At 44.6% G+C, this 21,399-nt stretch overlaps 1 protein-coding gene and 1 long non-coding RNA gene across 2 annotated transcripts in view; one reads left to right on the top strand and one right to left on the bottom strand.

The window, feature by feature from the left end:
• Window positions 1-4,627: 4,627 nt before the first annotated feature.
• On the bottom strand, window positions 4,628-11,440 carry LOC115285745. The gene is made up of 4 exons (XR_003905676.1): window positions 11,323-11,440; window positions 9,340-9,432; window positions 6,175-6,245; window positions 4,628-5,017 (listed from the first exon to the last, which is right to left on the bottom strand). It is a non-coding gene; the product is annotated as an uncharacterized LOC115285745 (long non-coding RNA).
• A 3,400-nt stretch (window positions 11,441-14,840) lies between these two features.
• Window positions 14,841-21,399, top strand: part of ARHGAP19 (Rho GTPase activating protein 19) — a 60,886-nt gene continuing 54,327 nt past the window's right edge. The window contains exon 1 of the mRNA XM_029932320.1: window positions 14,841-14,940. Within this exon, the coding sequence (XP_029788180.1) occupies window positions 14,885-14,940 (56 nt within the window). The 5' untranslated portion in view covers window positions 14,841-14,884. The remainder of the gene's footprint in view (window positions 14,941-21,399) is intronic.

Here is a 21,399-nt window from a genome sequence, read left to right as displayed (position 1 = left end):
GGGGTTTGTGTGTGAGCTGAGCTAGAAAGTTCTAAGAATGCCTCAGCTCAGCAGGGGCGTATCTTATCTGAGGCGGACACCGGAGAGGAAAATGGGCTGTTTGGATGGAAGTGGAGATGTGGATTGGTTTAACCCTTCAAGATAACATGGTTGGCTTAATGCTTAACCAAGACTTCATTTTTTAAAAGGAGGAGGGATAGAAAAATGATTCTTTGCTGTCTTGTTGCCTGGAGGTTTTAGACCTTTATTCAAAATCCCGAATCCCTCAAGCCTAACTTCCAAACTATACTTGTAGGTAGACTTTTCGTGGGCCAGCCTTTACGAGCCAGTCAGGGGAGGCATTCTATCAGGGTGAGAGAAATATTCAAAACCAGATTATGGTCATGGTGAACAACTTAGTAAATTTACTAAAAATCATTGAATGGTCTCTTTTAAAAAAATTTTTTTATGTTCTTTATTTATTTTTGAGAGACAGAGAGGGGGGAGGGTCAGAAAGAGAGGGAGATACAGAATCCAAAGCAGGCTCCAGGCTCTGAGCTAGCTGTCAGCACAGAGCCCGACGCGGGGCTTGAACCCATGAATCGTGAGATCATGACCTGAGCGAAGCTGGACGCTTAACCTTAACCGACTGAGCCACCCAGGCGCCCGGTCTCTCTTTTTTTTTTTTTAAATTAACATGTATTTATTTTTGAGCGGAAGAGAGCATGAGAGGGGGGAGGTAGGGAAACAGAGAATCCGAAGTGAGCTCCACGCTGACAGCAGAGCGCCAGATACAGACTGGAGCTCAAGAACCCTGAGATCATGCCCTGAGCTGAAGTTGGATGCTCAGTTGATTGAGCCCTCCAGGTGGGCTTCTCTCTTTTTCCAAAAATATTTATTTTGAGAGAGAGGGAGAGAGAGAATCCCAAGCAGGCTCGCCTCAGCACAGAGCCTAATGTGGGGTTGGATCCCACAAACTGGGAGATTCTGACCTGAGCAGAAACCAAGAGTGGGTTGTTCAACCACTGAGCCACCAGGAGCCCCTGAATGGTCTCTTAAGATGAGTGAATTTCATATGTTAATTAAATGTCAATAAAGCAGTTTTAAAAATTAACCACAGCTCTCTGGCCCTGTCCGTTCCACCAGCTTGGAGTGAGCAGAGGCCCGGGTTCGAACCTGCAATAAACGACCCTTGCTTTTTGGCTTTGAAAAAAATAAATAAATAAAATAAAAATAAAAATAAAAATTAACCACAATGCATGCACCAGAAATGCAGAAGTCAAGCAGTAGGGGGCTACTTTAGAATAGACAGCTGGAGGGTAGCCTTATTTAGAAAAGAGTGTCAGGGGCGCCTGGGGGCTCAGTCGGTTGAGCCACCTTGGCTCAGGTCAGGATCTCACCGTCAGTGGTTCGAGCCCCGTGGTTCGAGCCCCGCATAGGTGCTGACAGCTTGGAGCCTGCTTCAGATTCTGTGTCTCCCCTCTCCCTGTCCCTCCCCTGCTTGTGCTCTCTCTCTCTCCAACAAAAAAATAAATAACAATAAATTTAAAAAAAATAGAAAAGGAGTGTCAGAGGAAGAGCTTGGAGACAGGTCTAGAGGAGAAACGAGGGTGTCAGTGGGCAGTTGCAAGGATGGTAATTACAAGAGCAAGACCTTTAAGGAGAGCTGGGATGGAGGGAATAGGTGGTTAGTTGTTTAAAAAGTGTTGGGCTTATTCTTGCAAAGTGTGGAGAGAAGAATGTGGAAATAAAGGAAGAGACAGTTTGAAAAGACAGGAACTTTTAAATCTTGGAAATGCGGACCTTTACAGGGTGTCATAAAATTCATCATCTTTTTTTCTTTTAAAAAAAATTTTAATGTTTATTTATTATTGAGACAAAGAGAAACAGAGCATGAGTAGAAGAGGGGCCGAGAAAGAGGGAGACACAGAATCCGAAGCAGGCTCCAGGCTCTGAGCTGTCAGCACAGACCCCGACGCGGGGCTCGAACCCACTAACTGTGAGATCATGACCTGAGCTGAAGTCGACCCCTTAACCGACTGCGCCACGCAGGTGCCCCCTTTATAATAGATCCCTTTGGATTTTCTATATTTATTGGTCATAACATCTGCAAAGAAATACAGTTTTACTTCTTTCTAGTCTGGAGACCTTTCATCTTTCTTTCTTGCCTGGTTGGCCAGCTAAAACTCCTAGAACAACGTTAGTAGAAATGGTGAGGGCAAGCATCGTGTCTTGTTCTTGATCTTAGGGGAAAGCATTCAGTCTTTCATCAAGTATGGTGTTGACTGTGGGTTTTTATAAAAGCATGGCTTCATCGGGTTGATGACATTCCTTTCTACTCCTGGTTTGTCGAGCATTTTTTATCATGAAAGGGCCATCCCCTCATTTTAAGTGACTATTCTTTTTTAAATTTTATTTTAGAGAGAAAGAGGGTGCATGTAAGAATGGGAGAGAGAGAGAGAGAGAGAGAGAGAGAGGAAATCCCAAAGAGAGAGAGAGAGAGAGAGAGAGGAAATCCCAAGCAGGTTCCACACTCAGTGCAGATATGGGGCTCAATCTCACAACCCTTGGATCATGACCTGAGCCGAAATCAAGAGTCGGGGCCTTCAACCAACTGAGCCATCCAGGTGCCCCTTAAATTATTATTCATGCAAAAGTATAGTCAAGGCAGACATGAGCAAGGGAGGGGCAGAGAGAGAAAGAGGGAGACATAGAACCCAAAGCCGGCTCCAGGCTACAAGCTGTCAGCACAGAACTGGATATGGGGCTCAAAGTCTCGAATTGTGAGACCATGACCTGAGCCATAGTTGGACACTTAACCGACTGAGCCACCCAGGTGGCCATATATTGTATGATTCTATTTATATGAAATGTCCAGAAAAAAACAAATCCATAGAGACAGAAAGTAGATTAATGGTTGATGGGATGGGCGGAGAAGGGATTAACACTAACTGCTAATGGGAAGGGGATTTCTTTTGGGGTGAGGAAAATGATTCGGAATTAGTGGTGATGTTTGCACAATGTAGTGTGTATACTAAAAGCCACTAAAGTGTACATTTCAAAAGTATACCCTTTAAAATTCACCTTAGAAGGTTTCTGGGTGGCTCTGTCGATTCAGCAGCCGACTCTTGATTTCTGCCCAGGTCATGAGCTCATGGTTGTGGGAGGGAGCCCTTCATCCAGCTCCTCGCTGGGCATGGAGTCTGCTTAATCTGTTTATGATTCTGTCTCTCCCTCTGCCCTTCCCCAACTCCCGTGGGTGCATGCTCTCTAAATAAATAAGTAATTCACTTTAGATATGAGGTATATGTCAGTGTTTTTCAATGCTAAAAAACATGAATGGTAACATCTAGGTGCTAGGTAATAGGATAGTTCACTGTCAAATTCTTTCACTTTCGTTGACCAAAAAATTTTAGAATAAAATGCTGGAAAAAAATAAGCCACAGAAAAGAGCTGATGAATTGTATGGCTTCCTTCCGAACTGTCCGGGACCCGGGGTGGGGAAGGAAGTGACAACTGGGAAGGAAGGGAGCAAGGACACAGTCGGCTGGCAGGTTGCCTATCACACGCCAGGGACTTGGGGAGACTCCTTCTCCGGTGTTGAAAGGGTGCAGACAGTCTGCTGCAGGCCACCCAAATTCTTGCCCACTCTGGGGGGTTTCAAACTGTATGGCAGGAATGAGGCTTGACACTGTTTTCAGAGGTCTGCGGCATCCCTGAGGGGTGAGCGATGGGCCCACACGAGCTTGCCTCTTTACCAGCCCCGTCATCCGGTCTACTCAGTGCCCAGGCAAGGAGGCACTGAGCTGGTTGGGGGTTGAGGGGGGTATGTGTATGGAGGGAATTTAAGAGATTAGGGGATTCACACTCAGATGCAAAGAGGTGCTAATGAGATATTAAACACCTCTCAGTGGAGTAGCAGCTGAAGAAGCTGAGAAGACAAGTGGGAAATGTCTGGAGGCTGCTGGTAGGGTGGGAACTGTAACAGGCCACTGGTTAAAGGGACAGTGGTGTCTGTAACTCAGTAGTTAAACTGGATGGACGGGCTTTGGGCTCATCGTGATGCAGCGGTGTGAAAGATTTTGCCATTTATAAAGGTAGAAAGGACTGGAGAAGAGGTGGAGAGGGTGCAGCCAGCAGGTGGAGACTTGAGGAGTGCACTGCCTTGAATGGAGCCTCCTCCACATTCCTGTCTGTCTGGAACCTGTAAATGGGACCTTATTTGGAAAGAGGGTCTTTGCAGATGTAATCAGGCTAAGAGGAGGACAAACTGGTGTTGGGTGGGCTCTAATGCAGTGCCTGGTATCCTTATAAAGGAGGGAAATTTGGGCACCGAAACACACAGGGGGAATGTCGTGTGTCCACAGAGGCAGAGACTGGAGAGGTGGTGCACAAGCCAGAGAACCCTAAGGATTGTCAGCAGTCACCAGAAGCCTGCCGAGAGCACGGAGCAGCTTCTCTCGCAGAGTCCCCAGAAGGGAACCAACCCTGCTAACTGACACCTTGACATTGGACTTCTGGCCTCCAAAACTGTGAGAGAATCAATTCCTGTTGTTTTAAGGCACCACGTTTTTGATCATTTGTTTCAGCAGCCCTAGGGAACTAGAGCAAGTAATTTCAAGAAATTTTGTAAAATGTGTAAGCCATGGAGAAATTTATTGAAAGTTCTGGGGGAGTTCTGAAAATCAGTGGAAAAACTGAAGGGCTAAGGGCCTCTCTGATAGGTGTTGGGTCATGCTAGGCCCCGCGACATCTACCATGAGAACAGCAATAAAGAGTGAAGAGAAAAAAAACAAGAGGCCAATAACCCCTTTTTGTGTGTTCATCATAGGTTAAAAAAATACATATGGTCATATTACTAACACATCTCCACAGGGACTATTAGGATGACCCCATGTAGGCTGATGCAGTTCGCACATTTCTGGAACTGCAGAAAAGCTTGCGCTTTGGATCTGCAGAGGTTTGGGGACTGTCTGGATGCCTGGGACAGCAGTGGAATCAACAGAATTGGCAATCAGGAGACACAAGGTCAGGTAGCCTAATACAGTATTTAAAAAAAAAAGATTTTAGTTTTCTTCACTTGAATAGATAATACAGCCGCATGGTTGAAAATTCTAAAGGTCAAACTGAGAAAAGTGCAAGTCCCACCCCGTCGCTGTTCCCAGCCACCCAGGTTCCTCCCTGGAGGCAAACTATACAATCACTCATTCTTTTTTTTTTAATTAAGGTTTTAAATGTTTGTTTATTTTTTTTATTTTATTTTTTAAAAATAATTTTTAAAAATTTTAATGCTTTTTATTTTTATTTTTGAGAGGCAGAGAGAGACAGTGCGATCAGAGGAGGGTCAGAGAGAGAGAGAGACACACACAGAATCTGAAGCAGGCTCCAGGTTCTGAGCTAGCTGTCAGCACAGAGCCCGACATGGGGCTCGAACCCACGAACCGTGGGATCATGACCTGAGCCGAAGCCGGATGCTTAACCAAGGCACCACAAATGTTTGTTTATTTTTGAGAAAGAAACAGCACAAATGAGGAAGGGGTAGAGAGAGGGAGACAGATAATCTGAAGCAGGCTCCAGGCCCCAAGCTGTCAGCCCAGAGCCCCACATAGGGCTTGAACTCAGAAACCGTGAGATCGTGACCTGAGTAAAAGTTGGACACTTAACTGACTGAGCTACCCAGGCACCCTGATCATTTATTCTTTTAAAGATACAGGGTGCCTGGGTGGCTCAGTCGGTTAAGCAGCCGACTTCAGCTCCGGTCATGGTCTCATGGTTTGTGGGTTCAAGCCCTGTGTCCGGCTCTGTGCTGACAGCTCAGAGCCTGGAGCCTGCTTCAGATTCTGTGTCTCTGTCTCTCTCTGACCCTTCTCCGCTCATACTCTGTGTCTCTCTCTCAAAAATAAATGTTAAAAAATTTTTTTTAAATGTGTGTGTGTTTATCTTCGTATTCGTATTTTGCCTCCCTTTGTTGACTAGAAGCTATAGCAGAAACTGCTGTTCGCTTCCCAGCTATCATCCTCCCCTGGGTGAACCCCACATTATGGAAGCACGGGGGCTCTAGTGTCATACTTTTGAATTTCTCTGCAGCTGGATGGGGCCATGTGATGACGTTCTGGCCAGTGAGCTAGAAGTCAGAAGTGTAGAAGTGTAATGTGGTACTTTTGGAAAGTCACCCTAGTAGGAAGGGGGCCAAACCTTTCTATTTTCTTTCACTGTGTTGCCTGGAAGATGGAGATGGTAGCGCCCGCTCCAGCCGCCACACAGATCTATGAAAAGAGCAGTGCATTAGAAGGAATCTCAAACAATGTCTGAAGACACAAATGCAGTCTTAGACTGCCTACCTTTGGATCTCTTTTCTGTGAGGAAGAAGTAACATTCTACCTTGCTTAGGCCAACCAGAAACTTTGTAAAGATAACGCTACTATAATCAGAAAATCTGCAAAGGTGGTCTGGAGAGCAAGGTCAGTCAGGCAGGCCTGTGAGAAGCACTCAGATCAGGAACCGAGGCTGATAATGATAGCAGCTACCACGTACTGATTATTCTTTTTAGCGGTTTTATTGAGATATAATTTACATGCCATTAAATTCACCTATTTAAATTGTACAGTTCAGTGGCTTTTCGTATATTTCCAGAGTTGTGCAACCATCCATTCCCATAATCTAACTTTAGAATATACGTATCACCCCCAAAAGAAACTTTGTACCTATTAGCTCTACAGAAAACTGCTTTACAGATACTGTTTCCTTTAGTCTTCCAGTAACCTCTGAGTTTGGTTTTATCCTCTTTTTGGAGAAGAAAACCAAGACCTAGAGATAAGAAAACTTGCCCAAGATCACACAGACCTCCAGTGCCAGAGCCAGGATTCAAACTCTGTTTTGGTTGATGCCTAGACCTGCCCTTCTCAAACTGCTACCCACAAGCTGTTACCCAGACTCAGCAATGTGGTCTTTTACCTCTGCCTAGTTCTTATTCCCCAAAGCCTTCAGCGCCTCTGCCAGTAGTCATGCCCTGTTTCTGGTCCCATTGCGGATGCCCTTCATGTTTCCTTGGCTGGGCGTGTGCAGCTTGTGTCTGGACTCTAGCCTCTTTCCCTTTAATCTTCTGGCAGATCAACTTCCTAATGCCCAGCCCTGCTCAGGTTATCCACCTCTCCCACTGTGAATATGTCCACATTTCCTCCTGAGTAAAACACCCAGCTCCTTGACACAGTATCTAGAATTCTCAGAGGGCTGGCCCCCATCCATGCTTTCAGCCTTCCCTTGTCCTCCACCCCCACAGAAGCCCATTGCTACCTTCACACTGGGCCCTTGCCAACTTCCAAACACACCTTATCGGTTCCTGCCTCCTGTGTCTGGTGCTGTTCTTTGTGCAGAGAATCCCTCCTTGCACATCTCTAGCCGTCTAAGTCTGGCTCAGTTCTGTGAATTGAAGCTCCTTCACGAAGCTGTCTCTGCTCTCCCCAGGAGGAGGTGGTTCCTGTGCTCCCCCATCCCATTCAGTTCCCTCAGTGGGAGGGGGAGGGGTGGGGGGAGGCTCTTAGCACATTCTTTAAGTAGTTACTTGGGCTGGTCTAGACTGTGAGACTCTAAAGTTCAGAAGTTAGAGTCCTCTGATTGGCCAGGCCTGAGTTCTTTGCCCACCTCTATAGCCAGAGATGGGGTCAGTCATACCCGAAACCCTTGGAATGAGATGGGGAAGCAGAGGATCCCTTAAGAGATGCTGGGTGCATCAAAGGAAAAACCTACGTCCAGTATTGGCAGGATGTAGTTTTTCCATAAGGCCCAAGTACCTTTATTGTTTCATTTATTACTTCCTTGATTTAATGGATTAATTTGGTCCTTTATTCATTCAACAAATAGTTGGGTAAGCAAAATCAAATATAGTTCTTAACTCATAGAGCCTACAGTCTAGTGGGGAAGCCAAAACCAAATCAAGCAATCTATAAACACATCTAGAAATGCAGCAATGGTAATCTGAGATGCAGTTGAATCCCCAGAAGGGTTTCATGTTTCCTAATCCAAATGATTTGTGTGAAGTTATTTTAACTGGGCAACAAGCCTTTCACAATTAGAAGTAGTCCTTTACATTCACATGTTCCAAAAGAGGTACACCCTTGTACTTAATTCACACCAAAGTGTGAATAAATGAATGAATGAGTGAATGAGCCAGGCAGTTCTCTCTTCCTACATCCTTGAAAGAAGATGGATCCGATGGGTGGGGATGAGTCTAAGGCCTACAGAGGGCTGAAGGACAATTTCCTTTACCTTCTGATTTTGAATGGGGAATCTTGCAAGCTGACTCTGAAGGTTCCCCTTAAGAGCAAAGAGGTAGGGGAAGCCGTGGGGCCTTTTCTGACCTTCACCTTACTTCCTGATAGCTATAGAAACTTTATGTGCAAAATTTCTTTCCATACCAAAGCAATCTCCATGAGAATGGGTTATAGTGGCAGAAAAAAGGATCTATCCAGGCTTCAGCTCACATGACTGTGGAGATAACATCCAACACAGTGAGTTCATAATGTTCCTGGCCATTCCTGAACATCACATACATGTTATTGCTTTGAAACTTAGCCATCAGCACTTGGGGCCTCCTGACCTGAGGTCTGGGTGTTTTTGATCAGAGGGCCAGAAAGATTCCAATTCAGAATGATTCGGTAGTTTTCAGGGCTTTAAACTTACCCCGCAAGGCTCAGGACCACCCGAAGCCTCCCTCAGATCCAGCCCCTGTGATAGGCTGAGATACCTTTAGGCTTTCGGAGTTTGTCCCTCGCCTCTGTTGAAGCCCAGACAGCCTGGCCTCCTTGCCGCCAGCTGCAGTCTGAACTTGCTGGGGTGGGATTCATGACTCAGTGCTCAGCGCTGAGCTCCGTGCTTGACAGATGGTAAATCCCAATCACAAATGCTCTGTGACTGAATGTGCTTCCAGTGTTTCTCTCTGCCAGCCTTTGGCAGTGACCTGACTATTTCCCAGCTTGTTATCCTGGCTGGGGAAAATGACCCCCAGAGCTTTTCCCCTGGGGTTCCAGCCCTGACCTGGGTTGTTTTTAGCTCCACAGAATTGGTTCCTCTTCTCTTCATCCCAGTGAGTTCCTGTCTCCACTCACCCTGTGGCCAGTCTTGAAGAGGATTCCATGGCAAAGCTGGAGATAATTTCGTTTTTTGGCACATGGAATAATGTGTTAGTCTTGGGTATGTCTGAAGGAGACTGAATGGTTAAACTTTGCCCAGCCCACAGTAAACAGGCATCCCAGGAAGCAAGAAAATTGGGAGTGATTTGTGGCACACGTTCGTCCTTTAACTTTTCCCCCCTTTAGTGGGTAATTCCGCACTGGGAGAACTTTGGTGGGAGATAGGGCTCACCTCCAGCCAGAAAGGCAGAGGCATGTGACCTTGGCCCAGCCAATCAGATGTTCTCACTTGTGACTCTTTCTCTCCAGGGAATGATGAGGAGACCTAAGGACAGATGGGAAATCAGTGGAGGGGGTAAATGTGATGAGTCAAGTGGCACTGAGTGGTGTGACTTGGCTGGATTTTTGGCTCCCTAGCCCCCTTCCTTCCTGCCAGCTCTTCAGCCTAGTGTCCTTACAACAAATCCAGTTTCTGTTAGCCAAAGGCACTTTCCAGTGCTTGCAATCTAGATTGACATAAACCTATTATATGTCTGGAGGAGATGGTTTATCTAAACTCTTTTTAATGCTTTTTATTTATTTTTGAGAGACAGAGAAAGACAGAGCAAGTAGGGGAGGATCAGAGAGAGAGGGAGACACAGAATCTGAGGCAGCTCCAGGCTCTGAGCTAGCTGTCTGCACAGAGTCTGAGACGGGTCTCGAACCCATGAACTGTGAGATCATGACCTAAGCCAAAGCCTGATGCTTAATCAACTGAGCCACCCAGGCACACCAGGAGGAGGTGGTTTAAATAAACCAGGGAGGGGCGCCTGGGTGGCTCAGTCGGTTAAGGTTAAGCAGTTAAGCTCTAAGTCCGACTTCAGCTCAGGTCATGATCTCGTGATTCGGTTTGATGTGTTGGAGCCCCACGCCCCGCGTCAGGCTCTGTGCTGACAGGGAGCTCAGCCTGGAGCTTGTCTCCTTCTCTCTCTGATCCTCCCCTGCTCACGCGCTCTCTTTCTCTCTCAAAAAATACATAAAATATTTAAATAAACAAACAAATAAATAAACCAGGGAGCATCTGTAAGGTGGAATACTACACAGCAGTTCAAAAGGGTCCTGGCCGATCTATGTGTCCTGACATGGGCCTCCCAGATGTACTTCTAAGGATACTTTGTACAACATATCACAATTTATCTAAAAATTAAGGGAAGCCTGACTGGCTCTGTTGGTAGAATATGTGAGTCTTGATCTTGGGGTTGTGAGATTGAGGCCCATGCTGGGTATAGAGATTACTAAAAAAGAAAAAACAAAAAAAAACCCCTAAAAATTAAAAAAAAAAAGGAAAGAAATGCCTTAAGGACTTTGCTATGTTCACACTTATATTTCCAGGCCTAGAACAGGACCTAGCACATAGTAGATATTTGATAAATATATATTTTTTAAATGTTTATTTTTGAGAGAGAGACAGAGGGTAAGTGGGGGAGGGGCAGAGAGAGAGGGAGACACAGAATCTGAAGCAGGTTCCAGGCTCTGAGCTGTTAGCACAGAGCCCAATGCAGGGCTTGAACTCTCGAACTGTGAGATCATGACCTGAGCTGAAGTCAGACGCTTAACTGACTGAGCCACCCAGATGCCCCTCAATAAATATTTTCTTTCTTTTTTTTTTTAATTTCTTCTGTTTTTTGTTTATGTTTGAGAGGCAGAGACAGCACGAGTAGGGGAGGGTCAGAGAGAGAGAGAGGGAGATACAGAATCTGAAATAGACTCCAGGCTCTGAGCTAGCTGTCAGCACAAAGCCTGAAGCGGGGCTTGAACCCACGAACCGTGTGAGATCATGACCTGAGCCGAAGCCGGATGCTCAACTGACTGAGCCACCCAGGTGCCCCGATATTTTCTGAATTAATGTACTGTATGGAAAAAGATATGGAAGAACATATTAAAGTGAAAATAGTAGTTTCTTAGAGGAGGGACTAGAATGTAGGGGTAGTTGATGAGGGAGGTTTTTTCTGTATTATTTAAATTTTTTTAAACAGGGGGAATATCTTCATGTATGTATTATTTGTGTAATTAAACAATATAAAAAGATGCTTGAAGTTTGTTGGGGGTGGGCAGATGGAGGTGCGGTGACATTTGTCGCTCCTTTGGAGCCCTGGCCTCCTTCTTTTCTCCATACTTCTGAATTCCTAGAAGTTTTTTCTCTGCTTTAATATAAAGTCCTCTCATTCTAACCTACCTTCTGTTGTATGTGACTTATGTGTGTTCCTTTGGTCTCTCATAGTCCGTAACTCCTTGAGGCCTGTGGCCACTCTTCCATGACCTTCTTTTCAGCCAGACTGTTGGAAACAAGATGACTTTCTGAACTTCTCACGAATACTTGCCGTACATACAGCTGTGTATCACCGGGCTGGTGATCAGCACCTAGACTGAGGAGGGAGGAGTTCAGGGGAGCCGTGATGCCCTTGCAGAAACAGGGCAGGCTCGTTGCGGGGAGTACTTTTACAGCACTCAGCAGCAATATTTTTAATCTGAAGTCGCAGAGGAATAGTTGGTTTTGAGGAGAAACACTCTCCCCTCCAGGGTTGAACTGACTAAACTGTAACTATAAGTGTAATGTATGGTCTTACCAGACGGCAGTGGAGATAGAAGTATTATCTGAGAAGAAGGGCTTGGCATTCTTAACATTTATCACGTTACCTTGACCGTGTATCTAGTCTCAGTATGTGCCAGACGCTGGGCTGCCAGGCAGCTTTTCAAAGATGATCTCATTTAAATCCTCACTGCACACTGCTCTGTGAATTACTATTATCCTCATTTTCCAGAGGAGGAAATGGAATCAGAAAGTTAAGTAAGTTGTCTGGGTCATAGTTAGAAACAATGGAGCAAGGATTTCAAAGTAGGCTTACTGGTTCCAGAGTCATGCTCTTATACTGGGCTGTATTTCTCCTGACATTAAGGACTTTGTATAAAAATGTCATCAAGGGGCGCCTGGGTGGCTCAGTCGGTTAAGGCTCCGACTTCGGCTCAGGTCAGATCCCATGTTCCTGGGTTCAAGCCCCGCATCAGGCTCTGTGCTGACAGCTGGCTCAGAGCCTGGAGCCTGCTTCGGATTCTGTGTCTCCTTCTCTCTGTGCTTCTTCCCTTCTCATGCTCTGTATCAAAAATAAATAAAATATTTAAAAATGTCATCAAAACAGATAAACCAGAAATAGAGTTGTGTGGTATTCTACCTGGTTGTCACAGTGATACTTTAAACTTGTGAACGTTGGGGGCACCTGGGTGGCTCAGTTGGTTAAGTGGCTGACTTCAGCTTAGGGCATGATCTTGTGGTTCGTGGGTTCGAGCCCCGCGTTGGGCTCTTTGCTGATAGCTCAGAGCCTGGAGCCTGCTTCGGATTCTGTGTCTCCCTCTCCCTCTGCCCCTCCCCTGCTCATGCTCTGTCTCTCTGTCTCTCAAAAATAAATAAATGTAAGAAATATTTTTTAAAGTTGTGAACATTGCTTCTGTGTGAAAGCATCCATTTAACCCAATCAATTAATCAGTTGATACTGGGTGTCATGCAGCCAGGAAAAATAAAACTTGTTCATTCTTTGGAGAAATCCTTTGCAGAATTAAAAAAATTTTTTTAATGTTGATTTTTGAGAGAGAGAGAGCACAAGCAGGGCAGAGGCAGAGAGAGATGGAAACAGAATCTGAAGCAGGCTCCAGGCTCTGAGCTGTCAGTGCGGAGCCTGATACAGGGCTGGAACCCACGAACTGTGAGATCATGACCTGAGTTGAAGTCAGACATTTAACCAATTGAGCCACCCAGGCACCCCAATTCTTTGCAGAATTTGAGCCTTGTGTTTTTTGCTTTTTATTTGTACCAAATATGGAGCTTGCATTTTCCAGGTCTGTCTTGGGTTCAATGAACAATTTCACTGATAAATGTTTGTTGAATTATGTGTTTCTTTTTATGTGTTTGCTCCAGAAAAATCTGTTAAGCATAAAACATAAAATAGGACAGCTAGATGGCTCAGTCAGTTAAGCATCTGATTTTGGCTCGTGTCATGATCTCACAGTCTGTGAGTTTCAGTCCCACATTGGGCTCTCTGCTGTCAGCACAGAGCCCACTTACGATCCTTTGTCCCCCCCTCTCTCTGCCCTTTCCCTTCTCACACTCTTCTCTCAAAAATATAAAAACATAAAATAGAGCAATTTTATTTTGACACTTTCATCAAACTTTAAACATATTTTTTCTTATACTTATTTTGAGTGACTGAGAGAGAGAGAACAACAGGGGAGTGTCAGAGAGGAAGAGAGAGTCCCAAGCAGTCTCCATACTGGTAGCGTAGAGCCCGATATGGGGCTCAAACTCGGGAACTGTGAGATCATGCCCTGAGCCTAAACCAAGAGTTGGATGCTTAATTGATTGAGCCACCAAGGTGCCCCTTCATCAAACTTTTAATATGGATTCATCAATTGAAATAACCTATTAGAACATGTGATTCAATTTTTGTTTTGGATTATATAATCTGAGGACTTGTTTACTCATTTGCTCAAAAACTGTGTGTCAGAAGCCATGGGGAACAAAGTAGATGTAGTCTCTGCATGTGTGGCAGGAAGTCTAGTTGGGAAACTTCTCCCGAAATAAATAGTCACACAAACAACTACATAATTTTAAGTGGTTATAAAAGCTATGAAGGGCAAGTAGAAAGTTCTCTGTGAAAGTGTAGTTAGTAAACTGATTTAATACAGTGGGGGCCATGGAAGCCATTCCTACCACTAACATTTAAGCTGACACCTAACCAATAATAATGTGAAAAATGGGCCAGCCAGAAAAAGCAACAAGTGTAAAGGCTGGAGACAGGAAGAGTTTGTTGAGAAACTGAAACACATGTGGGTAAAGCTTAGTGAAAGAGGAGAATGCTGGGAGGAGCCTCATGTGAAAGGATGTCTGAAGGAACCCCAGGAAAAATATCCCCAGAAGAATTCTGCATAGTGAAACAGTACAGAAAAAACAATGCTTTAAATTTACAATATTCTCAATCTGTTGCCTCTGTTAATCCTCACCAGAAGCCCACCAGCAGGCACAGCGAGCAGAATTATGATTATTTCTATCACTGAGCATTAAAGCTCAGTCAGGGACGAAGTTATGCAGCTTTTGATTCCATGTTTCAGACCAAAGAGGCAAAGTCTGTGGGTTGTTTCGGAAACCAGAGCGTGTAGAAAGAAGTGACCAACCGCTATGCTGTGTGGCTGTCTGAAGAAAGCGGGCTGTGATCGCAATGTAATAGTTAAGCACTTCTTGGTTGCGCACTTTAACTACCCTTCTAGGCATCTCTGTGTCAGAAAGAAACCGAATCTTGCATTTTATTATTATTATTATTATTATTATTATTATTATTATTTTTCGAATCTTGCATTTTAAAGAATTAAAAGTCAATTTCAAATTCGACAGTTCTATAATTCTGAGATTTACACATAAGGAAATAATTTGAGTGTAGGCTGGGGATTGCTGACTTGAACCTTAAAAAGTAGGTGGAATCCTAAGGGCTAATGAAAACGAGAAACTACAACCCCCAGCAGGTCTCGGGGCTGGGTCTCCTCCGGGATCCTTTCTTTTCCGCCAGGGCTAGAGGTGACCAATGACCGTTAGTTATTTGAATACACCAATAATATCATGAAACTGTTTAGGTTGAGGAGGGGCGGTGAAGTTATCCAATCGCATGGAAGAGGGGGGAAGGATCTTAGCCAATCCAAAGGCGGGGGGGCGGAGCCGGAGATGGAGGCGGTGAAAGCAAAGTTTGCTGACTAAAATGGCGACAGAGGCGCAGAGTGAAGGGGAGGTGCCAGCCAGAGATTCCCGCCCGAGGTGAGCCGAGTTCTTGGTCCAGCTTCCTTGGAAACGAGGCCATGGGCCGGTCGTACTGACGCTTTTCCTTTGGGTCATGGTGACCCAGCGGGGCCGTGCTTCACTGTTTCCTCCCACGACGTTTCGCACTTTCACGCCTGCGGTCTGGTCCAGGAGCTGGGATCCAGCCTGGCCTCCACTTGGTCCTGCTGATGCCCTGCTGAGGTCGTTCCGCAGCGCTGGCTGCACACTGACCAGTTGGTGGTGGCAGCTCTGCTTGCTTTTGCGCTGAGACTGACTCATCTTGGTGAGGAAACTCAAGCTCAGAGCTGTTAAGCGAATTCCCTAACGTCACACAGTGCCGGAAGAGAGCTCTTAGTACCTTCTCATCTGCTTTCAGGCAGTTTATGCGTCAAAGTTGGAGGAACGGTTGGAGTAGCAGAAATGGGTTTGAGTTCTTGGGCCAATTAAATAAAAATTTTTTTAAATTGTGATTTAAAATACTTAACATGAGGGACGCCTGGGTGTCTCAGTCGGTTAAGCATCCCACTACGACTCTAGTCATGATCTGGCTCTGTGCTGACAGCTAGCTCAGAGCCTGGAGCCTGCCTTCGGATTCTGTATCTCCCTCTCTCTCTGAACCTCCCCTGCTCGTGCTGTCTCTCGCTGTCTCTCGAAAATAAATAAAAAACATTAAGAAAATAAAGAATACTTAATACGAGGCGTGCCCTCTTAGCAAAAATATATATTATTTAATGTTTATTATTGAGGGCGGGAGGGGCAGAGCGAGAGGGGGACAGAGGGTCCTAAGTGGCTGCCCACTGACCCAGAGCCCTATGCAGGGGCCCCAACTCGCCAACCTCGAGATGGTGACCTGAAGTCAGCGCTGAGCTGACTGAGCCACCCAGGCGTCCCCCTTAGCAGTATTTGAGGTGCAGGAGATAATATTGTTGACTGTAGGTGCAGTGTTGTACAGCACATCTCAAGAGCTTATTCATCTTGCTTAACTGGAACTCGATGCCTGTTAATTAGTGACTCCCCGTTGCCCCCTCCCAGCCCCTGGCAGCCACCATTCTACTCTTTCATTCTATGAATGTGACTATTTTAGATGCCTCATAAGTACCTCCTGTATAGACGTGGTATCATTTGTCTTCTGGTAACTGGCTTATGTCACTTAGCACACTCTCTGCGAGTTTCATCTGTGTTGTCACCTATGGCAGAATTTTCTTCTTTCTAAAAGCTGAGTAACATTCCATTCTGTGTATGTACCACATTTTGCTATTCCATTCATCTGTCCACGGACATTTAAGTTGTTCCATACCTTAGTGATTGCTAACCGAGCGTCAGTGACTGTGAGAGTGCTAGTAATTCTTCGAGATCCTGATTTCAGTATTTTTGGATAAATACTCAGAAGCGGGATTGCTGGGTCATCTAGGAGTTCTACTTTTAATTTTTTTGAGCAACGTCCATACTGTTTTTCATAGCAGCTGCATCATTTTGCATTCCTATCAGCTGTGTACAAAGGTTCCAGTTTCTCTACACCCTCAACACTTGTCTTTTTTTTTTGGTAATAGCCATCCTGACAGGTGTGAGGTGATGACCTGCGGTGATGAGGAACAAGGCAGGTAGTCCTAGGCAGAGCAGTTAGGCAAGAAAAGGTATTAAAAAGGCTTCTAGGGGCGCCTGGGTGGCTCAGTCGGTTAAGCCTCCGACTTCGGCTCAGGTCAGATCTCACGTTTGTGGGTTCAAGTCCCGCATCAGGCTCTGTGCTGACAGCTAGCTCAGAGCCTGGAGCCTGCTTCCGGTTCTGTGTCTCCTTTTCTCTCTGCCCCTTCCCCTCTCATGCTCTGTCTCTCTCTGTATCAGAAATAAATAAAACATTAAAAAAAATAAAAAAAAGGCTTCTAAATTGGAAAGGAAGAACTAAAACCATTTCTGTTTGCAGACAACATGATCTAATATATATAAAAACGCTAAAGACTGACTGTTAGAACTAATAAATTTCGTAAATTTGCAGGATACAAAATCAGCATACAAAAATCGCTTGCATTTTATATATTAACAGCTGTCTGAAAAGGAAATTAGATAATCAATCCCATTTAAATAAATTGCAGCAAAAAGAATAAAATACTCAGCCAATTTTTAAACCTCGCTCAGCTATAGTTTCTTTATTTATAAGTGGGCATAATGATGTCTACTCCAGAGAATGTCAGGATTAAGTTAGATAATCTTTTTAAAGTACTTAGTACTGGGGTGCCTGGGTGGCTCAGTCAGTTAGGCGTCTTGATTTCAGCTCAGGTCATGTTCTCATGGTTGGAGAGTTCAAGCCCCACGTTGGAGAGTTTGAGTCCCATGTCAGGCTCTGTGCTGACCGCTCAGAGCCTGGAGCCTGCTTCAGATTCTGTGTGTGTCTCTCTCTGCCCCTGCCTCACTCACACTCTCTCTTTCTCTCTCAAAAATAAACAAACATTAAGAAAAAAAAATAAAACAGTAAAGTGCTTAGCACTGAGCCTAGCAGGTAATAAGCATTCATTATGTGATAGATTTTCTTTTTCTTGGTAGAACTAAGGAAGAGATCAGGGGGATCTGCAGTTTAAGAAATCATAATTTCTACAGGCACACCAAAAGGTAGCTTTTCCCAGAAAGAACTTCCAGGTAGTCTTGCCATAGCCTTGAGATCTTAGTTGTCTCAACTGATTACATATATATTAGGATTTAGTAGAGTGAGCTTAGTTAGTCACATTGCCTCAATAAATGCTTTGGTGTCTGTTGGTGCCATTTATATTGAATAAGATACTCAGTTCATAAATTGAGGTTTATGAGTGGGCGCTGGGCTCCTTCCCTAGCTAGATAGACATGATTGAGTGTGTTAACATCATACAGGGAAGGGTTTTTCACTCTTGGAGGGGTCTATAAATGGTTGATCATTTTTGCCTGGAAACTGTAGAGGGGATTGATAAATTCAGTGAGCTCATCTCTCATCCTGCTTTAAAATCTTGAATTGTGATGCAAACCCAAAGACAGAATATTAGTCTGTAGCAGGAGTAGTTTGAAGTCCTTTAAAGGATGTTGCTAATTGAATTTAAGTTTTTTTAATTAAAAAAATTTTTTTAGTGTTTTTTATTTATTTTTGAGAGACAGCGTGAGCAGGGGAGGGTCAGAGAGAGAGGGAGATACAGAATCCAAAACAGACCCCAGGCTCTGAGCTGTCAGCACAGAGCTTGATGCGGAGCTCGAACCCACAATCGTGAGATCATGACCTGAGCTGAAGCTGGACGCTCAACCAACTGAGCCACCCAGGCGCCCCTGAATTTAAGTTTTAAGTGCCAGTTTTGGTTACATGATCAATAGGTATTTACAGGATCTTATTTGAATTTGAAACTTTTATCAGTTTCCTATTGTAAGAGAGAATTTAGGTTTCTGTAAGGCTTTTGTAGGGTAGGACATATGTTTATTTTTATTACCTGATTCCAGTGCTTAGCTTTGCAGATGGTCAATAACGGATGAATAATAGTCATTTCTTTTTTCTTAAGTTTATTTTGAGAGAGAGAGTATGTGTGTGTGCTGTCAGTGCAGAGCCTGATGTGGGGCTCGATCTTGGGAACTGAGATCATGACCTGAGCCGAAATCAAGAGTTGGATGCTTACTGACTGAGCTACCCAGGTGCCTGTGAATAATAGTCATTTCTAAGACATAAAATGTTACCTTGTGCTGATAAATATCATGCAGTTAATTTTTCCCCTACAGATATTAGTCTAATGTTGGTGGTGTGGCCCCTTGTATTTATTCTATAAAGAAGAGGAAAGGATTGTCCGCTAAAAACTACCCAACTATTTCTTTATCATGTTTTAAGCCTACTCCTAATAATTACAAATGCTTTAAATTGTTTTAATCAAATAATTAAGTAAGAGAAAATTGCTCTGCCTGTAAAGAATTCTGTTTTGACCTGTTGATAAACACCTTTTAGCCTCCATTTTTGGCTTTTATCAGGTAGAATGATGCTTTAAAATTTAACTCACTTATAGCTTCAAGTTACTCTATTAAAAAATTTTTTTTAAATGTTTATTTATATTTGAGAGAGAGAGAGAGAGAGAGAGAGAGAGAGAGAGAGAGAGCCAGCGAGAGAGGGCAGAGAGAGAGGGAGACACAGAATCTGAAACAGGCTCCAGGCTCTGAGTTGTCAGTACAGAGCTGGATGCGGGGCTCGAACTCATAAAGCTGTGATATCATGACCTGAGCCAAAGTTGGACGCTCAACTGACTGAGCCACCCAGGCACCCCTAACTTCAAGTTACTCTTAAGTGAACAATTCTAAAGTGGAATCCACAAATAGAAGCTCTCCACTTTACCAATAGCAATATAAAAATAGTTAAGACTCTTTCCTTTTTTTTTTTTTAATAGTCAAGACTTTCAAAGGCCAGAGAGAGAAAAAGCTAAAGCAGGAAAGGAAAGGAACTAGAGCCATCTACCCACATAATTGACAGTAGGGAAATACAGTTCAGTACATTTTTTTCCCTTTTTTTTTTTTAATTTTTAAATGTTTTATTTATTTTTGATACAGAGACAGAGCATGAGAGGGGGAGGAGCAAAGAGAGAGAAGGAGACACAGAACTAGAAGCAGGCTCCAGGCTCTGAGCTAGCTGTCAGCACAGAGCCTGATGTGGGGCTCGAACCCACAACCGTGAGATCTGACCTGAGCCGAAGTCAGAGGTTTAACCGACTGAGCCACCCAGGCACCCCCCTTTTTTTTTTTCTTTTGAGAGAGAGAGGGAGAGAGCAAGTGAGCACAAGTGAGAGAGGGGCAGAGAGAGAATCCCAGAAGGGGTAGAGGGAGAGAGAGAGAGACAGAGAGAGTAGAGAGGCAGAGAGAGAGAGAGAGAGAGAGAGAGAGAGAAGTAGGGCTCACCCGATGCAGGGTTCGAGCTCATCATCCCACGTGGGACTCGAACTCATGAACCCTGAGATCATGACCTGAGCCGAAGTCAGATGCTTGACAGAGCCACCTAGGTGCCCAGTTCAGTACTTTTTGAATTGAAAAGATATATAATAAAAGTGCGAGTATTAGATGAAGAGGGGAAATTGATAACAAAAAGTCACAGGCTTTTTAATCCTAAAAATCACGGGAAAAAAACAAGCCTGCTGTGAACCTGGAAAAGCAAATGGGAAGATCCAGGGTTGGAGGGAAGCATAACAAGGTGTGGTAGTGATAACATTTGTCCTAAGTTAGTGACAGTTAATATGCCGGCAGGGTCCCAAGTTTTGGGGCCCAAGCCTGTTCCTAGAAGTTAGGAACAGCAGGAAGCTTAGGGACAGGCTACTGGATGCTTGCATTCCATTTTGAAATGGCTTTTGGAGGATAAGGAAAGTCCTGTAGGTGGGGAGAGGGTCCTGTATTCTGCTAATTTATATACATCATAGAGAGTGGAATATTGGTTACTCAGCAGAATTTCCTGAAGACTTTTTTGTTATATTGTTCTTCCTTTGATAAGACAGCATGTGGTCCTTCAAGAAAAATGATAGATGGGAAGAAAAAAAAAGGAAAAGTGAAGAACTTTTCAGATCTTTGGAAGACTCGCCTGTTCTCATATGCACAAGTGGGAAAACATGATTTCAATATCTGAATCCAGTTTTGTATTTGTGCTGTCAAATCTCATCTGAAGGAGGGCACCTGGGTGACTCAGTCGGCTGAGCATTGGACTTTGGCTCAGGTTGTGATCTCACGGTTCACGAGTTTGAGCCCTGCAACAGGCTATGCATTGACAGTGTGGATCTTGCTTTGGATCCTCTGTCCTCCTCTCTCCCTCTCTCTCTGTCCTCCCCCACCTGTGTTCTCCCTCTTTCTCTCTCTCTCTCCCCCCCCCGCCCCCCCTCAAAAACAAATAAACATTAAAAAATCCTATCTGAAGGGTAATGTGGAATAGATTCCTTCTTCAGTTTTAGTATATGTGCTGCCGAAGCACGCACGGGAATAGATTCTTCAGTGGTTTTTCTTTTTTAAAGTTTATTTATTTTGGAGGGAGAGAGAGAGAGAGAGCGAGAGCGAGCGCGTGAGTTAGCAGGGGGACAGAGAGAGAGGGAGAGAGAGAATCCCAAGAAGGCTCCACATTGCGGGGCTCAAGCCACGAACCCTGAGATCATAACCTGAGCGGAAATCAAGAGTTGGATACTTAACTGACTGAGCCATCCAGTTGCCCGGAGAAGGAAGTGTGGTTAAGGGCTCCCGCTCCAGTTTTGCAGAGTGGGCACGGATGGGTGGGAGGCCTGAAATCCATAACTGGCCCACGTGGAGAATCGTCTCACTCCAATGCTATGCCTCCCTTGCTGTAGCACTTCCTGGGACTTTTATAGAAGAGTATGAGATACTGGGTCGGATCTGAATGAATGAGGAGGGACAGAAACACGTCAGAGAGGAAACCAGAGTGATGGGTGGCTAAATTTGCACTGGCACACTGTTTGCATGTAAGCTTGTAAAAGTCTATAT

This window comes from Suricata suricatta, chromosome 2 (assembly GCF_006229205.1).
Source record: "Suricata suricatta isolate VVHF042 chromosome 2, meerkat_22Aug2017_6uvM2_HiC, whole genome shotgun sequence".
Lineage (NCBI taxonomy): Eukaryota > Metazoa > Chordata > Mammalia > Carnivora > Herpestidae > Suricata > Suricata suricatta.
Note: the sequence above shows the minus strand (reverse complement) of the source record. Positions and strands in the feature narration are given on the sequence as shown.